The sequence below is a fragment of the Typopeltis vanoorti genome, chromosome 9 (assembly GCF_054136105.1).
Source record: "Typopeltis vanoorti isolate ZY-2024b chromosome 9, IOZ_Tvanoo_1.0, whole genome shotgun sequence".
Classification (NCBI taxonomy): Eukaryota; Metazoa; Arthropoda; class Arachnida; order Uropygi; family Thelyphonidae; genus Typopeltis; species Typopeltis vanoorti.
In genome coordinates, this window is record NC_143557.1 from 84178036 (window position 1) to 84201250 (window position 23215).

General features: G+C 35.8%; 1 protein-coding gene across 1 annotated transcript in view; it reads left to right on the plus strand.

The window, feature by feature from the left end:
* Positions 1 to 23215, plus strand: part of LOC150103211 (neural-cadherin-like) — a 540895-nt gene that overhangs the window by 366612 nt on the left and 151068 nt on the right. The window contains exons 23-24 of the mRNA XM_090397648.1: positions 8898 to 9146; positions 14330 to 14539. Coding sequence (XP_090253774.1) covers positions 8898 to 9146; positions 14330 to 14539 — 459 coding nt within the window. The remainder of the gene's footprint in view (positions 1 to 8897; positions 9147 to 14329; positions 14540 to 23215) is intronic.

Below are 23215 nucleotides of genomic sequence, written 5' to 3' on the forward strand. Positions count from 1 at the left end.
CTTAACGTAATGGGTTGAAATTATTGGACTTCTGCTGTACTAACAGCTTTTCCATAATGAATACCTTCTTCCAGCACCGAGAAATCCATAAGTATACCTGGTGCAGGGATACACTAAAAGAAAGGTCTCTGATTGACTTCTTTATAGTCTCAGCAGACCTATTTTCCTCAGTGTTGTACGTTCATATGAGAAGAGGTGCAGAACTGTCAACTAACCACCACCTTGTTGTGTGCACTCTATGGCTTCAGAAACCAGATGCTACCATCAATGCTGGTAGGCCTAAGCAGCTATACCTCGTGAAATGGGAGGCATTGGAAAATGAGGCTGTGAGGAAGAATTTTGCAGATGGCATTTCCTCCAGGTCCAAAGAGATTCCCAAGCATACTGCAGATGTTGAGTATAAGTAGAAGCTGTGCAGAACAGCTGTCACTGCCTCTGCACTCTCATGCTGTGACAGAAAGCGGCTCAGCATGGCAACTGGCAGTGAGAAAAGGACACCTTGGTGGAACCAAGAAGTCCAAAAAACTGTCTGGCAAAAAAGGAGTCCTACCTAACATGGCTTAGGGTCATGTCACCTGAGATGCATTTGTGGTATGCTGAGGCATGAAAAGCTGCTGCTGAGGCAGTAAAGACAGCAAAGCAGAAGGCTTGGGAATCCTTTGGAGAAAGATTAGACTCATCCTATGCAAATGTAAGCAAAGTATTCTGGCAGACCATCCGCCGCCTTCGAGGGAGGAAATCGTGCACAGCAAGGGCAATTAAGGCCTCTGATGGTGCACTTTTAATAACTGAGAAGGATATCCTCCACAGATGGAGGGAATACTTTGAGAGCCTTCTTTACCCGGGTGGCCCAGCAATTGTGGACATCCACGAGGTGCAGATCGGGGCAATGACTAGTCTCACAGCAGAAGAGGTCCATTTAGCAATAAAATCACTAAAATCGGGCAAGGCTGCTGGCGATGATGAAATTCGGGCCCGAAATGCTTAAAGCCTTAAATCGAGATGTGTTCTCTGGCCGACTCGAGTGTGTCATGCTGCTTGGATATCTGGGCGAGCACCAAAGCAGTGGCAGACAGGCATAATAATACCAGTCTTCAAGAAGGGAGACCAGAAGGATTGCAGTAACTATCATGGCATCTCTCTGCTCAGCCTGCCTGGGAAAGTGTATGCTAGGTGCTTGGAAAGACGGCGCAGGAGCATAGTTGAGTCAAAGTTCCAGGAAGAACAATGTGGGTTTCGTCCTGGTAGAAGCACAACTGACCAAATCTTTGCTTTAAGGCAAGTCTTTGAGAAATCTTGGGAATATGCCAAGAATGTCTACACATGTTTAGTGGACTTGGAGATGGCATATGACTGGCTTCCTCGGGATAAGCTTTGGCAAGTAGTACAGAAGTATGGCATGGATGGCCAACTATTAGCTGCCATCAAGTCCCTGTATGAATGCCCAAAGTTTTGTGTCAGGATAAACAGCACAAAGTCTGAACCTTTCAGTCTCCATTGGCCTCTGCCAAGAGTGTGTTCTGTCACCCCTCCTTTTCATAATATTTATGGACTGGATTGATAGGCACAGCCGAGGCAGTGAGTGTGTCAGAATTGGAAGATGTAGCATTGGACATCTGCTTTTTGCAGATGACCTAGTTCTGCTTAGCTCTTCCACAGATGACCTCCAGCGGACCCTAGATAGGTTTGTAGCTGTTTGTGCAGATGCCGGAATGAAGATCAGTGTGGCCAAAACTGAAACATTTGTAGTTTCAAGACAACCATTCCGGTGCACTCTAGATTTAATTGGAGTCCCAATGAGGCAGGTGGAGAAATTTAAATACCTTAGGTCTATATTCACGAATGATGGAAAATGGGACGTAGAGCTAGATACTCGAATTGGCTTAACAAGCTCAATATTGCGGGAGCTTGACTGTTTGGTAGTATTGAAGTGGGAGTTAAGCCAGAAAGCAAAACTGGCTGTCTTCAATACAGTCTATGTCCCCATCCTCACCTGTGGTCATTAGAGTTGGGTAATGACCGAAAGAATGCGGACACAAATCCAAATGGCTGAAATGAGGTTCCTTCGAGGAGTTGTGAGGCTGACAAGACTCGACAGAGTCAGAAGCTCTGCAATTTGGGAAACCCTCAATATTCAACAGCTGCTTCTCCATGTGTTGAGAGATCACAGTTACGTTGGTACAGGCACCTGGTCAGAATGCCGCAAGAGAGGCTACCTCAGCAGGCCCTCTTTGCTAAGCCTCCCACTCTCTGGCTTGGCAAAGAGGGCCTGCTGAACTGTAGTTCAGCAGGCTCAGTCCTAAACAACTGTAGTTCTTTTACAGTTGTTTAGGACTGGATGCAAGTAAATTTTTAACCAAAAGGGATAGAGTTTATTCAAGGCTATAGGTGTAAGTCTGTCTGAAAAGAGTAATCTCTTGAATAAGTTTTTAAAAAAGGTATACTGTGAGTAGACATATCGATACAAAATTAATAAAGGAAAAACTCGTATTCTAAGATTAAGAATCTTCATAAACAGTCTTGCCATTCTCTTCAACTAACACAAATGCAGTCATCATATTCCTTTAAGAAAGATATCGCTTTTCTGCCCTTACCTTTAATAATAATAATACTATCTACAACCAAGAGATTACTGATACAAAATTAATAATGGAAAAAACTCACGTACAAAGATTATTCGATAGTATAATTTTCGCCTGTGTGTCACAGGCAACTTCAGTACATCAAGCTCAAATTAAACAATAACTGACAATTCCAAAAAGCACCACCTAAGTAGCTGGTGTTAATCTTACACCAGATACTTAGTATTATATTTTGTATCAGTAATCTCTTGGTTGTAGATATTATTAAAGGTAAGGGCAGAAAAGTGAGATCTTTCTTAAAGGAATATGATGACTGCATTTGTGTTAGCATTGTTGGTTGAAGAGAATGGCAAGAATGTTTATGAAGATTCTTAATCTTAGAATATTTGAGTACCATATGGTTTGTGAGATGAACAGGAAGAATGGAATTTGCTCTTAACACCAAAATTATAGATTGAATTTGAGGTCTGTAAGAGAAGGTCATTCATGTCTGGAAGAATGTGTCTTTCATGTATGTCTAAAACATTTGATGAGAGCTTTGAAATATTCCATGACTACATGTCATGGAATATTTGAAAGGTAGAGAGCTTCCAAAAGATCAGGTAAGAAATTTATGAACTATTTATGAACATAATATGAACACGCTAACCACTCGGCCGACCTGGCTGGCAAGTGGTTAGCGTGTCCACTCTCCAGTCAAGAGGCTGTGGGTTTGAATCCTGCCATGGGCATGGACGTTTGTGATTGTCTGTGGAAAAAATAGTGGTGGCAGTCGGCGGTAGATGGCGTTGGTGTAGTTGCGATCAATTGGTGGATTGTGAGTGGTGGAAGCAGAGTTATAGAGTAGATGCCCTCCCTCGATGAGTCTTTAGACTCCATGGAGGTGACAAATAATAATAATAATCAGATGTCCTCAAATCATGAAGTGCAGTAGTTCTCCCTGAGTTTATCTAAACATTTCCATATCAGGTGTCCAGTTATGCTTCCATGCTGTAAGGGTTGTTGAATTTTGAATGAAAATATTTTTACTAAGAAATATCTCATTCAGAATTTAACAAGAAAAAGAAAAAACTAAAAGGGGAAATGCTTGTAAATAAGTGAAGATACTAATTTTGTTTAAAGAATTATACTAATACAAATTTTGTAATATTAATTAAAGTTGAAAGATGTCATTTTTTTGTAAAACGATTATAATGTAAGAAGTTTCTCTATAAAAATATATGTTAGAGCATAATAACGAAGGATCAAAGTCCATTAACGACAACCTCGGATAAATTATGTAGCCGACGGCAATTTGCTTACGGCACACGCACAATGTTTTTTTCTGGGAAATCATATGGAAGATTCCAGGAAGATAGGAATGAAGTAGAAGCCGGGCACATACACAAAAAAAAAAAAAAAAAAAAAGAGGGCGTCAGAGATTTGGGGTATAAAACAGGTTTGCCCTTCCCCGTTCAGGGCTCTTTAGGTTTTTTTTATCGGGAGTTGCAGAGAAGTTCCAGTGGGTGGAGTCAGAAAAAGTTCCAGTTTGAGGTCTAGTCGATAGCGGGCAGCTATACTCTGCTGTCATTTCGCGATGCAGCTGCCACATACGTCCACGTGGATCGATTCAATCCATGCTGGTTCCAGTCGAGAATGCGATAAAAGGACAGAACAAAGAAGGTCAAACCTAGCTGTGAGTTATGATCACCAAAGACGAGATCGAGCATTCGGAGGGAAATTATAAAGAAAGGATAGACGGAATAAGTTACAGGAACGTGGTAATGTAAAACCCTTTATAATTCCTTTGTTAACAAAGAACGGAATAATGTGTCATGGAAGAAACGAGATGTTAGGTTATATAACTCTAAACTTGTATGAAGAACTAGTGAGATTTTAGTTACAAGTGTTTAGAACCAAATAGCTGTTTCTTTAATATTTGTCTGAATGAGTAGTAATTAATTTGCCATAAGTAATGATCTATAGAATTATCGATGTGAATGTTTTAAGAGTATGTGTAAGATAGTATATTTAAGGGATGCTAGTTAGAATTTTGTCTAGTGAAATAAGCCTATTCTTAGATGTGATATGTGAGTTACAGTTGATATGTCTAACCTTATAACTTGGGATAACTCTATTCCTATTGAGTGTTTTTTTTTTTTATATTGTAAATCCTTAACCTTTTTAATCTAATAAATGTATCTTGATTATCTTAACCTGTTTTGTGCCTTGATTTGAATCCAATGCACCGCTTGCTAATATTTGAATCTGAGCGGGAGAGAAATAATAGCCAGAGGCCACGACTGCAATCTAAAGTGTTTTAAGAGAGATAGATAAAATTGATATAAGGAGTAATTAATAGATTGATTTACTTTGTATATTTTCTGAGGGTTACTTCTTGGTTAAAAGGAGTTTCTAACCTAGGGATCTGGCTGCTGCAGCTTGAAGAAATAAATATTGCCAGAACCCGATCAGGAGATAACTCCAGACTGTTATTGCTGAGAATCAGATTCTATTCAGAAGTCAGTCCTTTGTCAATTTATTTAATATACGTTATCATTCTAAGAATCGGCCAAATTGTGTTAATAGATATAACTGTGAATAAGGTAAATGATATAAGAGAAAGTAAACCACAATACATAACAGGGTGGTGCCAAACACATGAAAGATTCAAGAGATGTTATAGAATGGATGTTAATTCTGGAGCACAAGTTTTTGACTACTTCTGAAAGTGGGGGGGGGGGGGGGAGTTTACATATATTATCAGGGGCCAGAGAAGACTCATCTATGCCTTAGCCATTCAGGATTGTTCTTGTTTTTATGGCAGAAATGCACAGTGAAGCTAGTTTGAGGCTTAAGTGGGTGATGACTTAACATGGTTAGCTTGACATGATGCTGCTATGAATGTGAGAGAGGTAAAAGCATGGAATGGGGCATGTGGCCATTGGACTCATTGACCCACTAGACTGGCATATGAGTAGAGGAGAGTTTACTGTACTATTACTGTATAGTCCGTTGGAACCTCAGTTGTCGAATGCCTCTGTTCTCGAACAATTCGGTTCCCGAACATATTTTCAAAACAAAAAACGCTCCAGTTCCCGAACAGGCAAACAGCAACCACGTGCTCCGCGTGCTGAGCTGTAAGGCAGGAAAGTGTCAGTTATGCAGCAGCCTTCGTTCAGTGCAGACACCTGTTCGAATTTGCAGTGAGTTTTCTTTGTGTTTTTTTTTCATAAATTATTATTAATTAAGCCACCATGTGGCTGCAGAAGAATAGTGATAGCAGCAAAGCAAAAAGAACCATGATAGAGATGAAAAAAGAAATCATATCCAAACATGAAAATGCCGTTCTTGTCTCAAATCTTGCTATGCAGTTCAGTATGGCGAAATCAACAATATGTACAATACTCAAAAATAAAGAGACGATCAAGATAGCTGATGTTGCAAGAGGAGTGAAAGTTCTTACTAAACAAAGATCGCAGATGATTGAAGAAGTGGAAAAATTGTTGCTGATTTGGATAAACGAGAAACAGTTAGCTGGTGATAATGTTTCTGACTCTATAATTTGTGAACAAGCGAGGCAATTACATGATGACCTGTTAAAGAAAAACCCTGGTACGACTGCTGATACTGATGTGTTCAAAGCTAGTAGAGAATAGTTCAAGAAATTTAAGAGGAGAAGCGGCAAACATAGTGTGTTTAGGCATGGGGAGGCTGCGAGTTCGAACCAAGAAGCTGCTGAGAAATATGTGCAAGAATTTAGTCGCTATGTAAAGGGTGGGGGTTTTCTTACCCAACAAGTGTTCAATTATGATGAAACTGTCCTATTTTGGAAAAAATTGCCAAAGAGGACCTACATCACTCAGGAGGAAAAAGCATTGCCAGGACACAAGCCAATGAAGGGCAGGCTGACTCTTTTGCTATGTGGAAACGCAATTGGGGGACTTCAAGGTCAAGCCATTGCTTGTGTACGATTCTGAGAATCAGAGGGTGTTTAAGAAAAATAACGTGATGAAAAGTAAATTGCCTGTTATGTGGAGTGCTAATAGTATGGCTTGGGTAACCAGGCAATTGCTTATTGAGTAGATCCATAAAGTCTTTGCCCCAAGTGTGAGAAAATTCCTTCAAGAAAAAAATTTGCCAATTTAGATGCCTTCTTGTGATGGACAGTGTGCCTGCTCACCCTCCAAGCTTGGAAGACGAGTTAGTGGAGGAGTCTGATTTTATCACAGTGAAGTTCCTTCCCCCCCCCCCCAACTTCTCTAATTCAGCCCATGGATCAGCAGGTCATTTCGAACTTTAAGAAACTCTACACCAAAGCACTGTTTTTCAAAAGTGTTTTGAAGTGACCTCTGACACAGAATTAACACTCAGAGAATTCTGGAAAAATCACTTCAACATCCTCCATTGCTTAAGTATCCTTGACAAAGCCTGGGCGCAAGTGACTTACAGGACGATCAACTTGGCCTGGAGGAAATTGTGGCCAGACTGTGTGGCAGACAGAGACATTGAGGCTGAGCATGTTGCTCTTCTCGGTGATATTGTGTCTCTGGGCAAAAGCATGGGCTTGGAAGTTGACAGTGCTGATGTGGAGGATCACAGGAATGAGTTCACCACGAAAGAACTGGAAGACCTTCAGAATTAGCAGCAAAAGACGGAGGTGGAGGAAATGTCTTCAGACACAGAGGAAGGGATTGAGGATGTTCCTAGTTCTTGGATCAAAGAAATGTGTGCGAAATGGGGTGAGGTGCAAAGTTTTGTGGCAAGATATCACCCTCACAAAGCTGTAGCAAACCTCATCATAAACCATTTCATTGACAGTGCCATGTCTCACTTCAGAAACATTTTAAAACGCAGGCAAAAACAAATGTCATTGGACAGGTTTTTAGTGAGACAGAGGCCCAGTGTGTCTCAAGCAGAGTCGAGTGGTACCAAGAGACTGAAAAGAGAAAGAGAAAAAACCCCAAAGGACAGTAACCTGATGTTTTTATGGAAGGGGACTCCCCTTACTCACCTACTACCACTTATGCCATGAACTCTCCTTCATATGTATAGTTAAAGTGAAGTTAAATTTTTGTTTTTATTTTATCTATTTATTGTGTTTATTCTTTTTATGTAAGATTTTATGCATTTTCATTATGTGTGTATACAATCTTATGCATGAAGTACTGTCGTAAAGGTTTAAATAAACAATCATCTGGGGTTCGGGAATGGATTTATTCATTTTACATTAATTCTTATGGGAAAATGGTTTCAGTTTTCGAACAATTCGGTTTCCGAACAGCCTTCGAGAACAAATTAAATTCGACAACCGAGGTTCCACTGTACTGTACTATTAATATCATTTAAATTGGGGTGGGGGGGGGTTGCAGCTGTATAAGCTCCAGTATAGACTAAGTAGGAAGCTTGAATTTTTGCTGTAGCCTGTGGTATGTTTTTTTGCTTGTACTTCATTGATTCAAAGAATGGATTTTGATTGAAATGGTGGATGAAGACAAGAATTACTTTAGTTATTAAGTTACTCCTCATCATATTCTTGCCATGCACTCTCAAGGGGTGTACAGGATATAATAGTACTACATGAAAAATTTACATCATTACTAACTTCCTATCTACAATTTTCCTCCAAATCAGTCTGTTACCTGTCAAGTCTCCAACATTATCAGATCTCATATTTCTCTTTTCTAAGACACTTTTTACTATATCAATCCACCTATATCTTGGTCTTCCTCTGGGTCTTTTTCCTACCAACCAGGCAGAGAACACTCGTTTTGCTAAACTTTCCTCTTCCCTCTCGTTTATTACACAGATAATTTTTTTGGTCTACACTTCTTAAAATATGAGTACTGGTTTTGGATTTACAAAAATAATCCAAACCACATTGTTGTGTTAAAAAAAAAAATAGATGCATAGAGATGTTATTTGACAAATAGTGAATTAGTTTATTAGTATATCAATCAATCATTAGTATATCAATTGCCTTCCTGGTTGGCCAAGTAGTTAGCATATTCACTCTCCAACCAAAAGACTGCAGGTTCGAATCCTGCCATGGGTATGGATGTTTGTGATTGTCTGTGAAAATGCTAGTAATGGTGGTGGTGGACAGTAGATGATGCGGTTGGTGTGAGGTTGAGTGGTGGTGAAGGAGAGTTGTAGAGTAGGTGCCCTCCCTTGATGAGTCTTGGGCTCTCTGGAGGTGTCAAATAATAATAATCATAATATCCATTTTTTAATTGAAATATATTATTTCGTTGTTCTAAATATATTTCCTGATGTGTTTTTTAACTGTAAATTTAATAAAGGAATTTTTATGTTGAGAAGATTTATTTTTATTAGGAATACCACCACGAACTGCAACTGCTACATTAATAGTCAATGTGCTAGATGTGAATGATAATGCTCCACATTTTTGGACTGATTATCATCCAGTAGTTATGGAAAACACACCACCCCAGAAAGTTGTGGAAATCTTTGCTGATGATCCTGATGAACAACCAATAGATGTAAGTCCACTCTTCAAATTTGAGATGGACCCACATGCAAGCCAAAGAATAAAAGATGCATTTAATCTCACTTTTAATCGCAGTAAGTAATTCTAAAATTTACTTTGTTTTAGAAGATTAGATAATCCATATTTCTGATCATGATTTTTGCTATCTTTAATCAGATATAATAGTTTACAAAATGAATTCTAATTTTGATATTTAAAAATGTTCAAGGTAATGCTGTATTGCTTATTTTATTTTACTTTATTTTTTCAATTGCCTTCAAAAATGCATTGAAATTAAGGAATGATATTTTTGTTTTATCTGTATTGCAACTTAATTCTAATTCTTCAGAATATCTGTTGTCATGCTGATTATGTTTAGTATACTTTCTGCATGTTGAAACAAACATTTTTAGTTAGTGCATTTCCCAACAATTTATCAGTATGTATTAGCTTTAATCATATGTAGTTGTATATACACTTGATTATATACAATTTAATATTCCGTTCTGGCTGACAGGTCGTAAGTCGATCTGGTCACATGTCGGCCATATATTTATTAACAGTATTCTTTAACCTTTCTAATCTTTTTATCATGTTTATAATTTATTTTTATAATCTTTTAATATGATTATGTATATTGTACATAATGTGAAAAATAATACTGTACATACTGTACTATAAACACAAAAATACAATCTAAAATTAATGTAAAAATTAAAACAAATGAAATTTACAAAATCAATTTTTGATCTTTGCTTGTGCTTGGTTGTGAATTGTCAGGTTCGTGTTCTTGGGTTGAGGTAGGAGATGTTCTCTTGATGAGGAACATGCTGAGCTTTGTTTGAACAGTTTGTTTCTTTTTTTTTTCTTCATATATCTCACGATAACAACGCACAGCATCTTGAATGATACGTTCAACCTTTGTGAATCATTCGACATTAGGGTCCATTGCTTCGAAACTGGCAAGAACTTTATTCAGTTGCGAATAAGAATCTGATAAACTCTTCGCAGTGAATTTTATTTCTGGCTCCTCTTCGTCCTCTCTCGCTTTTTCTTCTGACACTCTCTGTGCTTCCAATTCAACCAACTCTTCATCCGAAAGTTCTTTTATTTCACAATCTTGCAACTCCTCTATGTCTTCTATTTCATGTTCTAATTTAAGATTTTTTTGCACATTTAACTATTTTTTCTGTAATCACTTCCAGTTCCTCTCCTTTTTCAAATCCTTCAAATGTATTCGCATAACATTTTAGACACTTTTTCCAAATTCCCGACATACAATTCTTTGTTACACATTCCCATGCGGTCGAAATATTCTTGATACACTGAAGAATATTTTACTGCTTCCAAAAGTCTCGCAAAGATAAATCAGCATCAGAATTTATCACTTCAATGGCTTGTGTGAATGTCGTTCTGAGGTAGTGAGCCTTGAAGGCTGAAATAGCACCCTGATCCATGGGTTGAATGAGAGCAGTTGTGTTAGGTGGCATAAAAACCATTCTAACATCATGTTGAAGTTCATCCAGGTGAGGAGGGTGGCCAGGGGCATTGTCCATAATCAATAAAATCTTGAACGGGATACCTCTCTCTGCACAATATTCACGAGCCTGGGGAATAAAGCAGTTCATGAACCAGTCTTCGAACAGTGCTTGAGTCATCCAAGCTTTAAGGTTTGAACGGTAGTAAACGGGCAGTGTGTGTGCTTTTGATGTGCTTAAATGCATGAGAAAAGGCTTCAGCTTATAACCTGCGGGATTCCCACCAAGCAACAAAGTCAACCGAATCCTTAAAAGCTTTGAATCCTGGCATCCTTTTTGCTTCTTGGTGTATGTATGTACGATTAGGCATGCGTTTCCATTGCAAGCCGGTTTCATCTATGTTAAATATTTGTTCCGGTAGATAACCTTCTTTGTTGATTCAAGAGTCGAACGAATTTTTGGACTTCATCTTCATCTGCACTTCCTGCTTATTATGCAAAGCAAATCTTTTTTTTAAAAACGCTTAAACCATCAAGTACTAGCCTGAAAATCTTCTGCGTAATCATCTCTGGTGCTTGATTTTAAACTATGAAACAGACTTCTAGCCTTCGATTGCACTGTGCAAAGGCTTATGGGTGAATTTTTCTATATTAAATCTTCCATCCATATAAACAACAATTTCTCTATTTCATGGTTGGATCCCTGTCGTTGTTTGGTTAAAATTGTAGACTTCATAGGTGCGGAACCTTTCACAGCTTCCTGGATTCTTTCTTTGTCCTTAACTAACATCGATACCGTGGAATGTGATAACTTCAAGTCACATGCTATCGTATTCACTTTCTTTCCACCTTCATACTTCTGGTTAACTTTCATTTTGCACTCTAAATCAATAGTTTTCCTTGACTTCTTCTTAGCTGGCATATCTGTAGATGAAGGCATTTTCCTTTTACTAGACATTTTATAGGTAGTATTTCAGTATAAATTTAATTAATACACCACGCGCAACAGATGCTTGAAAGCGACTGAGTGTATATGAGAGATAGTTATCGTAGGCACAGCTGCCTGATTTATTATTATTATTATTTTTTTTTTATGTGGTCGTACGTCGACAACCAGGTGTATATCTCAATGCTTTGGCTAAGATTTTTAAGAAATTTGGAATCTTTTGCAATTGTTTCTATTCTTGTTTCTCTTCTCTCCCACAAAAAAGTAGAAACAAAAATTGATTAGCAATAAGCTGAAATATCATAATCATATTAGCATATAGTTAAGGTTGGAATACAGGTATCCCTTGCTTAACATGGTTTTGCTTAATGCCGGATTTGATTAACACACCTTTAATCCTGCGGAGCTCACAGCTGATCTGTCAGATACATGCAAAATGTTTAATATACATATTCTTACACAATTCAGTGTATAGCTTGGAGATCATGAGTAGCTGTGCATTCTTATGTTATGAGTGATATTCCGCATTGTTTTTTGCTGTCAGTTTGGTTTAACACATGTTATACTATAAAGGTTTGTGATATTTCACAGTAAATTGTATTTGTGAGATACTGCTACCTCCGATGTCAGTATAGTATGATTTAGTTGTTTTTTATTCTTTGTTCAATAATTTCTAGATTGTAACTGAAAATAAATAAATCATCATGTATTACTGAAATAGAGAGCCAAAGGCTTATTTATTATACGTCTTCTAGGAGATGTGCTTTACATTATGGAAAATATTAAAGAAAGTGATCTGGAGCTTACTCCACCTTTACTACGAGTTGCCCATAAGGTTGCTTATGCTTGCATCCGCCTAAACATTTAGTTCCTATATATTTGGCACGAAACTCTTGTAGTTTCTATATTCGGCTATGAAATAATGTTGGATTCAATATTCACTTAATTTGCATCATCATCATGTATTATACTTGCAGTGTTTTTTCTTTATGTTTTATTGAGAATCGTGTTATCTGGAGAGTTTTTGCTTGTTATCCTAGAATTTATGTTGATAAGAAAAAAACTAAAACTGTTCAAATGACTCTTGATAACTTCTTTTGATAAAAAAAAATTGCAGTAAGTAATATAGGTACAAGTATTTATTAAACATTTACTTTGCATTCATTTTTTATCTTTCCTAAAAGAGTACCATATAAAATGAATTTTTAATACAGTAATCGATCATGGATGAATTATAATTTTTACCATTGATTATTAGATTTTGATATACGCGATAACATCAAGGGATTAATTAACCACGTTAATCGATGGATATCTGTATTTATTTTTGAAAATTATAGGTAAAAAATGCTGCAGTAAATGAATTAAATTTTTTTTTAATAATCTTTAGGAAGATGCTACCAAGCCACTTACTTTGAATATTGTATAATCTCTCACAAACAGAAATATATAATTTCAGTTTATTCACACCATAGCAAACTTTTGGGAACATAGGAATAGTTTACCATAATGAATTTTCTGAAGAATAGAGAACACACCAAATAGATCATTTGTCATGACTATTCATCGGATGGTTATTAATTTAAAAAGAAAAAAAAAGAGAGGGAGAAAACTTGAAATATAAACACTTGTATATCGCCATCAGAGGTGATATACAATTTTAATTCTATTGTGAAAAAATTGGAAATGAAATTTAACTTTTGTTGCATGTGCCTATATGTATTTCGAATGATAAACTATAACGAAAGAATCACTACTTCAAAATATCTAAACTAGTAGAAAATATAACAATTTACTTCGTAACGGTTTATTTCATTTCATAATGAGTGATCAAGATAAATTGATCATTGTGTCTAATTACTAAGGTGATACAATAATTAAGTGAAGAAAGCATGAAAGATTTCTCATTTTATTCTGGCATTAAAAACTACAATTATGGAATGAATGAAGTAAAGAAAAGAAATCATAATTTGCAGGTATTTAGTTTATCTAATATAACTAAGATTCCGGTTACATAGCATACAACAAGGAACTGCATTTCTTGCTATAGGTAATTATGAATGCGAGTTAAGTGTTCTCATAGTGAAGGATTATTGCACCTTATGATGAAGATGACAGATGACTAGCATTTCTTATCAGTGTTTTTTTTCCAACAGATAGCGTACACCATATCCAAGTTTTACTGGACAACTGTATGTGTCCTGGCCAGTAGGGAGGTTAAATCTATGTTGGCTTCTTCCCTACATATTTATGTTTGACAGGATGCTTGGCCAAACGACATTAGTATTCCTGTTGGAATGATTTGATGAATCAAGCTAGAGGTCAAATAATAATAGTTTGGTTTATCTACTACTACTACTACACACACACACACACACACACACACACAGAGTGGCTCATAAGTCACAGGGGGTTTAAGCATTTAATAACTTTTGTTTATTAATTATTTTTTATTTTTTTTTGTTATAATGAAATATAGAACCTGGAGATTTTTTTTTTATTAGTTATGAAAACCCACGTCACATAAATGCCTTCCATTTTTTACTTCACAAAGTTCAATTGCATATTCCATGAAAGCTGTTAATGTTTCTGGCTGCAGCTTCCTAATTTCTGCATGAATGTTCTTCTTCAGCTGTTGGATTGTCTGGGTTTGTTCACATACACCTTTCCATCAGGTAACCCCCATAGGAAGAAGTCAGGAGCCATCAGATCTGGAGAACCCTGAAATTGAATAAAATAAAATTAATATTCAAAAAAGTTATTCACAGTTATTTTCCTGTTTATTATAATTTTGCCTTTGATCTATGCCAGTTACTTGTTATAATATATATATATATATTTTTTTTTTTTTAAAGATGGGGATCGTGGAAGAGGATCAGTAACTGTATTCTCAAAAGTTACATTTGATAGAGAAGAACAAAAAGAATATCATATTCCTATACTTATTGGAGACTATGGAATACCATCCTTAACAAGTACAAATACATTGACTGTAACAATAGGTGATGTAAATGACAATGAAATGTTTCCTGGTTCAAAAGAAATATTTATTTATACTTTCACTGGTAAGTTGTTGCATTGCATATACTTAGATAAATAAATATAGAATTATCTTCATAACTGAATTTATTATGCCAAAATCATCTCATGCTATGGCTTGCTGATGCTTGCATAACATAGGAGACCATCTGAATAGTTTGTTCTTGTAATTTCGTGTTGCAAAATTTTAGCATCATGTATTTCTTTTACCCATATACTTCATGCATATATTTTTAACTTAATCTATCCAGCATAACAGGCAACATCCAATAGCTTAACAACATAAGACAACATGATAGTCAAAATATATATTCAGTCTCTTGGCTAGTTTTGTGAAATAACTTTCATATCATCAGGAAAATTAAAAATTAACCTGAAAGCAAGTAAAGATCACAGTGAAAATATTTGAAAATAGATACTAACAATGGGAATTGCTATTGTTGGCACTTGATGGTTGGTGGCATTATGTGTGCCACTGGCACTTCTTGCCTGCACTAGATGCCCTCACATAAAACATCTTGCCTGCACTAGATGTTTTATGAGAGGCCCAGAATGATGTAATATCATGCTTTGTTTCTTGTTGCACTAGTGGATATGCTAGCATTTCATATGACTTTTAAAAGCGGTAGAAATTATAAGCTGCATGGATCATTTCAGTGTGGTACCATAATATTTCGTGTTTGGATTCTGTTGTATTTGCTGCCAGTCCTCATTTCCTTTTTTCCCTCCATGTCCTCCTGACATGCACATCTCTTCTGATTATGTATGCTACATAGCACATTCCATAGAACAGGTGATCTTGTAAATGCTAGGTTTCTCTTAAGTGGTGGATGGGAATTGTTTTGTAAGTCTGAGGAAATCAGAAATCTTATTGGGGTGGGTGGAGTGAGACAACTTTGATCTCTGTCGATGTCACAACTGAAATCTCCATGACTGACCAAATATGGGGGAGAATTCATGCTTCTGTCAAAGTTTGTTGTTGTTCTGGGTAGATTTTATTGAGAACTTTTGACCTAATGTCCAATCCTCACCTTCTCATGGGGCACCCTGTTGGGTATTTACCTGGATACTGAATGAATGAGGATGGACTGGCAGTTTCAGATATAGTCGACCAAATTGTATTCTTCTCATCTCATCTTCCTTTTATCTTGCAGTGTCGAGAGTTTATTAATCAACGGACCTCAAACCGTTCACAGGATAAGGTGGTCAGCCCTACGCCCCGGTGCATCCTATGTCTGTAGTGTTGAGTTCTCATGGCCGGCTTGCCTGCTTTGTGGGATGAAAAAACCCCAGAATAAACTGGGGGGAAAAAACCTAATGTCCACGTCCAAGACTGGCTAACTTGGCTATGTCTGAGGAAGATCCTTCAGCTCCTCGTGTCACTGACGGGAATCGAACCTAGGATACTCCTTCCCCAGGCATATGGTTGTGAAGCTCACAGCCACTAGGCTAACCGCATGGACAATTGTATTCTTTATTGGATTAAACCACAATATAAAATGATGGTACAACATGGCAGAAGCTCGCCATGTTCGCCCAGTTATACAAGGTCCCATTGTTTTCACTAGGAAAAACAGTGAAAAGTCAGCTACTGGAACAAATCCTGAAACACACCCCAACTCAACAACATCAGAGTTCAAGATCGGTATTATCAACATAAGAAGCCTGAATGGCAAAGAAATGGCGTTAGCTGAGGAATTAGATAAGTAACAGATCACCATAATAGGGGTGATGAAGACAAAAACTGGTGAGATGTTTCTGAGCAATAAATATAAAATGTAGATTCAGGCAATGACAATCAAGGAAAAGAATGATTAGCTATAGTATTCAACACAAATTATGAGGCTGATCTTGTTGAATGGCAGGCAGTTTTAATAGAGTGATGTGGGCAAATATCAAAATGGAGAAACTGGACATGACACTTATTTGTACCTATAGTCCCACAGAAGGTTCTACTAAGGTAGAAGTGGGGGAACTTTTTGAGGCTTTAGAGAAAGAAGCTGACACAATGAAAAATGGAAAGTTGGTCCTTGTTGGGGATCTAAATAGCAGAGTAGGAAATGATTATCAGACATACAAAAATGTTTTGGGAAAATTTGGTGAAAAGAGCAAAGCTAATAATAATAATGGCAAATATTTGTTGGATTTCTGCTCAGGACATGGACTGGTTATTACTAACACCGTGTTCCAGCATAAAAATGTACAAAAATTCACATGGAGAGAAAAGGCAAGGAATAAGAAAAGTCTCATTCACTATGTTATTGTTGATAGTGATGTTTTCTCCTTGGTGCAGGACACTAGAGTGTACAGAGGATTTGAAACTGTAAGTGATCACTGTTTAGTCTTGAGCAGGAGAAAATTGAATTCCATACTGAAAAGAACAACATTTAAGAAAGTTTTAAAGCAAATAAAAGTTGAGTAACTCTCAGATGTGAACTGTACACTAAAATACACAAACATTATTCAAGAAAAAAAGAAAAAGTGTGATAACAGAAACCAAACCTTTGAGATTCAGTGGAAAACCCTGAAGAAAACATTGATTGATTCAGCCAGAGAGAGAGACATGTGGTTGTCAGCAAGGATAGAAAATTCAGAACTCCATGGACACAGGAAATTAAAGAGGCAGTGAAGGAAAAGAAGAAATAATATCGACAGTTCTTGGTGAATAAGTCAGCTTGTGCTCTTAGGGAATACAGAGACAAATATAAGAAAGCTAACCAAAAGTCATGGGAAGAGGTTGGTAAGAACATAGAAAATAAATATCAGCAAGATAGCAAAATATTCAGGAAGCTATTGAAAAAGCTCAGAAATGGAGGAAAGAATGCTGTAAAAGGAATTAAAAATGATAATGGTGCCATGAAAACTGGAGTAAAAGATATCCTTGATAAATGGAGTAATTACTTTGAAAAATTGCTAAATGAAACAAAAATTGACAGCACAGCGCAGTGATAAAAAAAAAACACTGAACAAGCATCCAATCAGGAATGCATATCCATACTTGAAGTAGAAAAAGCAATGAAAAGCCTGAAATGTGGAAGGGGAGCTGGAGTAGATGATTCGCGTCCTGAAATGCGTAAGTATGCTAGTATTAAAGTCTTTCAATTGCTGCACTGCCTAGTTCAGAAAGCCTGGATAAAGTGAAGAATTCCAGATGATTGCAGTACAGCTCTCATAGTTACCCATATATAAATAAGGAAATAAAACTGAATGTGAGACTTACAGAGGTATTTCCCTACTGAGTATTCCTGGTAATTTCCTGTAATAAGCCGTTTCTCAGGAATGCAACAATTCTGGAGAAACAGCTAAGAAAAATTGTGAAGGAGAAGCTTGGAGAAGATCAAGCTGGATTCAGGACAAATAGAGACTGTCATGATGAGATTTGCACTGTACGACGCATAGTTGAGAAATCATGGGAACATAGCAAAGATCTGTATTGAAGTTTTGCAGACCTGCAAAAAGCATATGACAAGGTGCTAAGAGAAAAGCTATTCAAAACGGGACAGTTATATGGTGTTGATGGGACATTATATCAAGCAATACTTGGTCTTTATTTGAGTTGTAAGTCAGCACTTAGAATTGGCAGAAGTACAGGAAGATCGTTTGATGTTAAATCTGGTGTCAAACAAGGATGTTCATTATCCCCTTCGTTATTTATTATATATACATCACATTATGAAGGAAAGTGGTATTAAACCTGATATCAAACTTGGAGATGTTAAACTCAGCTCTTTGCTTTATGCTTATGATGTTATACTTCTAAATAAATCCACTACAGATCTGCAAAATTCCCTGACTAAACTGAATAACTTGCAGTAAATTTGGTATGAATGTGAGCAATAACAAGACAAAGGCAATGAAAATAGGCAGAAACATTGAAAGTATCAACTGCATTGTGAATAGAGAACCTGTAGAACAAGTAAAACATTTCAGCTACTTGTGCACGATTTTTAATGAAATGGTAAATTAAATGGAAATACACAACAGAATCAACAAAACTGGTATGGTAGGTATCAGTCAACTGAATAAATTTATATGGAATGAGTGAGAAATTAGTCAAAACACTAAATTAGCTGTATACAAGACAGTGTTCAAACCAATTTTAACTAGTGGATCTGAGAACTGGTTAGAAATAAAACACTTGACCAAAGACTAGAGAGACTATAGATATGAGAGTACTAAGAAAGATTAATGTTGTGAACAGATGGTATCAATGGTAATATCATATTAAAAATGAAGATATTAGGATAGAGCTTGACATTGTTAGCATCCAGGAATGTGTTAGCAGAGCTAATCTCGGGTGGTATGGTCACTTAAACAGAATGGGAGAGGAAAGATTAACAAAACAAGTGTTATCTGCCAGGGTTTTCAGGAAAAAGACAAAGATATAGGTGGATTGATAAAGTAAAAGGTGCTTTAGAAGACAGAAATATAAGATATGATAAGAACATGTTGGAGTCTTGACAGGTAACAGATTGATTTGGAGGAAAATTGTAGATAGGAAATTCGTAATGATGTAAGCTTTTCATGTAGTACTATCATATCCTATACACCCCTTATGGTACATGTCAGTAAGTTGATGATTGTCAACTACAGCACATGACAAATACTTATATACAGGATACATCTCTTTATTAATGTTGTTTTGCAAGAAGTCTTTTTGCTCCAAGAAACACACAACAGCACACTGTTTGACAGTTGTAAATGCCATAGTTGCCATTTTACCTGCTGAAAACAAGTACAAAGCATGCATGTTATGTACTGTCATCATCCTAGTGCTGCTATCTGGTAAGGAATGCTTGAAAACCTTTCGCATCCAATTTGTCTTCTGTTCTTGTTTGTAACTTTATGTTACTTTTCCTTGTAGTTTTCCATCATAGTGTATGACTTGAGGACATATGATCAGAAAATCAAATATCTCTTTTGTAATTAATCAGATTTACTGCTGAGTTTATTCCGCTCTCTGATATACAAGTTTAGGCATGTGATTAAAGTGGATTTATTACTCAATGTGGATGATTCCTTAATTATCTATTCAAAATAAAGATTCCATTAGCTAAATTTTTTCTTATTTCATTCTTAATGTGGTTCAAAATGCTAATGTGAGTGTTGAAATTAATTTTTCATTAAGATAAACTTCTTAAACAGATTTTCAGCAGGACTTTTCCTCAGCCTCTGCAAGCTGATTTATAACATCTTTATGTTTCTCTCTTTCCTTACATTTTAAAATTTTCTCTCTCTGCTGAAATGGACAAACAGTGAAGTTACTCCATTCTCCGAGATGGGTAACTTCATTGTTTTCCAGTTATGTAGAAATCTCTGTCTTCTTTTTTTTTTTCATTTCAATTGTTCCAATTGTGTTTACAAAATGCACATCCAAGTCTCTTGTTTTGATGATATAGCCAGTCATACTTAGCACATCAGTCTTATCAACAGTACAGCAACTTGGCCACTCATTTTTGTCAGTCATTGCTTGCTGTTTGACATTCATTCTATATTTGCTACAGTCTCTGTAGTTAATTCTTCAGTCATTTTCTCACTTGTTTTTAATTTATTAACTGTAAAAGTAAAAACAAGGAATTCTTTTCATTTTTTACTTTATGGTTCAAAACAAAATTTGAGATTAAGAGACATGAAAGTAATGCAATGATTGGGCGAGACCTGGGTATAGCAAGTCTACCTTTCGGACTATACTAAATAAGAGCAAAGAATACAAAAAAACAAGGAAAAGTTGCTACTCCTTCTTTAAGCATGCAGAATAGAAGACATTTAATGAATCAAGATGGAACGTCTTCTATCACTCTGGATTGATGATTGTAACCCAAAAAAAAAAGAATACCTCTCTGAGTACAAGGATGTTTTTCTATCATTGAAAGAGACCAAATTTCAAGACGAATGTGAAAGCTTAACTGCGAGTTTAGGATGCAGTTTGACATTTTTAAAAACCTAGCTGGTCTGCATATTGTAAGAATAACTGGGGAATTTGCTCATGCTGATAAAGATTCTGCGACTGAGTTTTCTGAAGAATTGCAAAGGATAATTCAGGAGGGTGATTATGACACACCTCTAACATAGCTTATGCCAACAAAATCTTTCCTAGCTAAAACTGAAGCATTTCAACCAGGATACAAAGTATCTAAAGATCGGTCTTAAGCTTTTATTAGGAGGCAATTCAGAAGGCTACTTTAAACTCAAGCCTATGTTTGTTTATCGTGTGCAAAATCCAAGATCTAACATTATTGAAGAAATCAGCACAATTGGAAAAAAAACTTGGATTTAAATAAGCGTGAGAAACTTGCTCGATTCCCATTCAGAACAGTTAAGCAGGAATGATCTCCTTCAACTAGAAGAACAGTGTTCATGTGAAGAAGATAAGGAGTGCAAACAAGAAGAGAATGTTATGAGTAAGAAGCTAACTGCAAAAGAACTTGAGCTATTTTTCACTCACATTGAACATGCTAAGGAAATTTTGTTTGATGCTGATCCTCATATGGAACAAAGCTTCAAAGTCTGCCGAAATCTTGATAAAGCAATTGCCAGCTATCGCAAATTGCCTGACAAGATGAAAAAGTCGGGCACAATTCAAACATCTTCACTTAATTTTTTTGTAAAAAAATTAGCTCAATCAAATGTTTAAACAATAAATAAAAACTTAAGCAATTGATTTTTATTAACTTTGATGATTTTATCCTCTAATATAGCTTATACTGTAATTTTTTTTTTTTTCAAATTTACATTAACTGATGACGAATTATAATTATTTCTCTTGTTTATTATATTTGTTTAACGTGCATTAATTGATGGATTAATCATGTTAAGCAAGTTTTTGTAGTAATAGCAAACAACACAGGAGAACTAGTAGAAATTGTGTGTGCTATATATATATATATATATATATGATTATCAGCTATATTGACTCAGTAGGTTCATATTATTATAATATTATATTATTATTATAATATTAATATAATATTATTATAAATAATATGTTCATATTATTTACTGATGGAATTCTGAGAATTAGAAAAACAAAATTAATTTAATCTAACAAAACATGTTTCGTTGGAATCCCGACTTTTTCAGGCGTGAGAATATTAAAAGCAAACACAAAAAAACACCGTAAAGTGTTTTTTGTGTTTGCAAGTACGCTACAATAACAGACTATGAACTGAAATTATGTTTGAACTGAAGCTACGGTCCGGGCTAAAGTTCTATTGTTAGGCATATGCGAGCGTGCGACTTCACGAGTGTGCCAGTATCTGATGGCAGAGCTATGCGAGTCTATAACTAAGGTTACTGTTTATGTGAGAAGAGTCTAGGATAATTTCTTTGGATTCAACTATGCGGCATTCTACTTCATTCTAATTATTCTATACTCTTCTCACATAAACAGTAACCTTAGTTATAGTTTGCCAGACTCGCATAGCTCTGCCATCAGATATTGGCACACTCGTGAAGTCGCACGCTTGCATATGCCTAACAATAGAACTTTAGTCCGGACCGTAGCTTCAGTTCAAACTTAATTTCAGTTCATAGTCTGTTACTGTAGTGTACAATGCTTCTTTACGGTGTTTTTTGTGTTTGCTTTTAATGTTCTCGCACCTGAAGAAGTTGGCATTCCGATGAAACATGTTGTGTATTAGATTAAATTAATTTGTTTTTCTAATTCTCAGAATACAGTCAGTAAATAATATGAACATATATACATATATTTTTTATTTATTTTTTTTTAATAATGTCTTCACATATTTAAGAAAAAACTAAATGTAACTTATTAACTATGTTTTGCCCAATATGTCTTGAGCTTTTTTTTCAGGAATAAGACAGAAAAAAACAGGTTATAATAACATATAAATTTTGAATGCAAGGAGTCGTACAGCATGCATATAATATCACGTCTCAGTCACAGCTGTCGAGTAGGAGGAAATGCTATTAGTTCAGGGAAGTGAGAGGAGAGATGTATAATTAATTAATGAATTTTAAAATAATAAATAAAAATATAAAAAATTGAAACAGTTAACAGCAATCACTTTCAAAAACTTAGCAAGAGGAATGCAGTCTATTTGATTAAAGTGGCATAGGGCTTCGCATGGTTAAAAAAAAATTTACAATCAGATTTGAAATTATTGTTGTACAGTTCCAGTGGGGGGAGGGGGACAAATAAATATATATATATATATGTATAGTGTGAATGAATTTAATATGGTATCAAATAAAGTTGGATTATGCATAAACTGCAAAAAAAAATTAAATAATGACAAATATTGAAGGAAACCAGATAACATAGCAAATATTAATAGGCCATAACAAAATAGAGCAAGTACAAAGGTATGTATATATATATATTCTTATCTATATATTATATATATATATATACATTTCTTACCTAGGAAAAACTTACATTAGGAAAAAGAAGCATTCATGAAGAAATAAAGAGAAGAATTCAGCTAGGATGGGCGGCTTCCTTTTGCAAAATGAAAAAAAAATTCATGTGCAGTAAAATAAAACCAGAAAATAGAGCCAAACTTTTCAATCAGTGTATCATCTCAGTTATGACCCATGGATCGGAAATATGGTCAGTAACCAAATAAATACTGGACAGGATGAGGAAATCTGGGCATAGAATGGAGAGAGAGAGAGCCATTTTTAAAACTGAAATGGAGGTGGACAGGACATATTGCATGGATGAAAAGCGATAGGTGGCA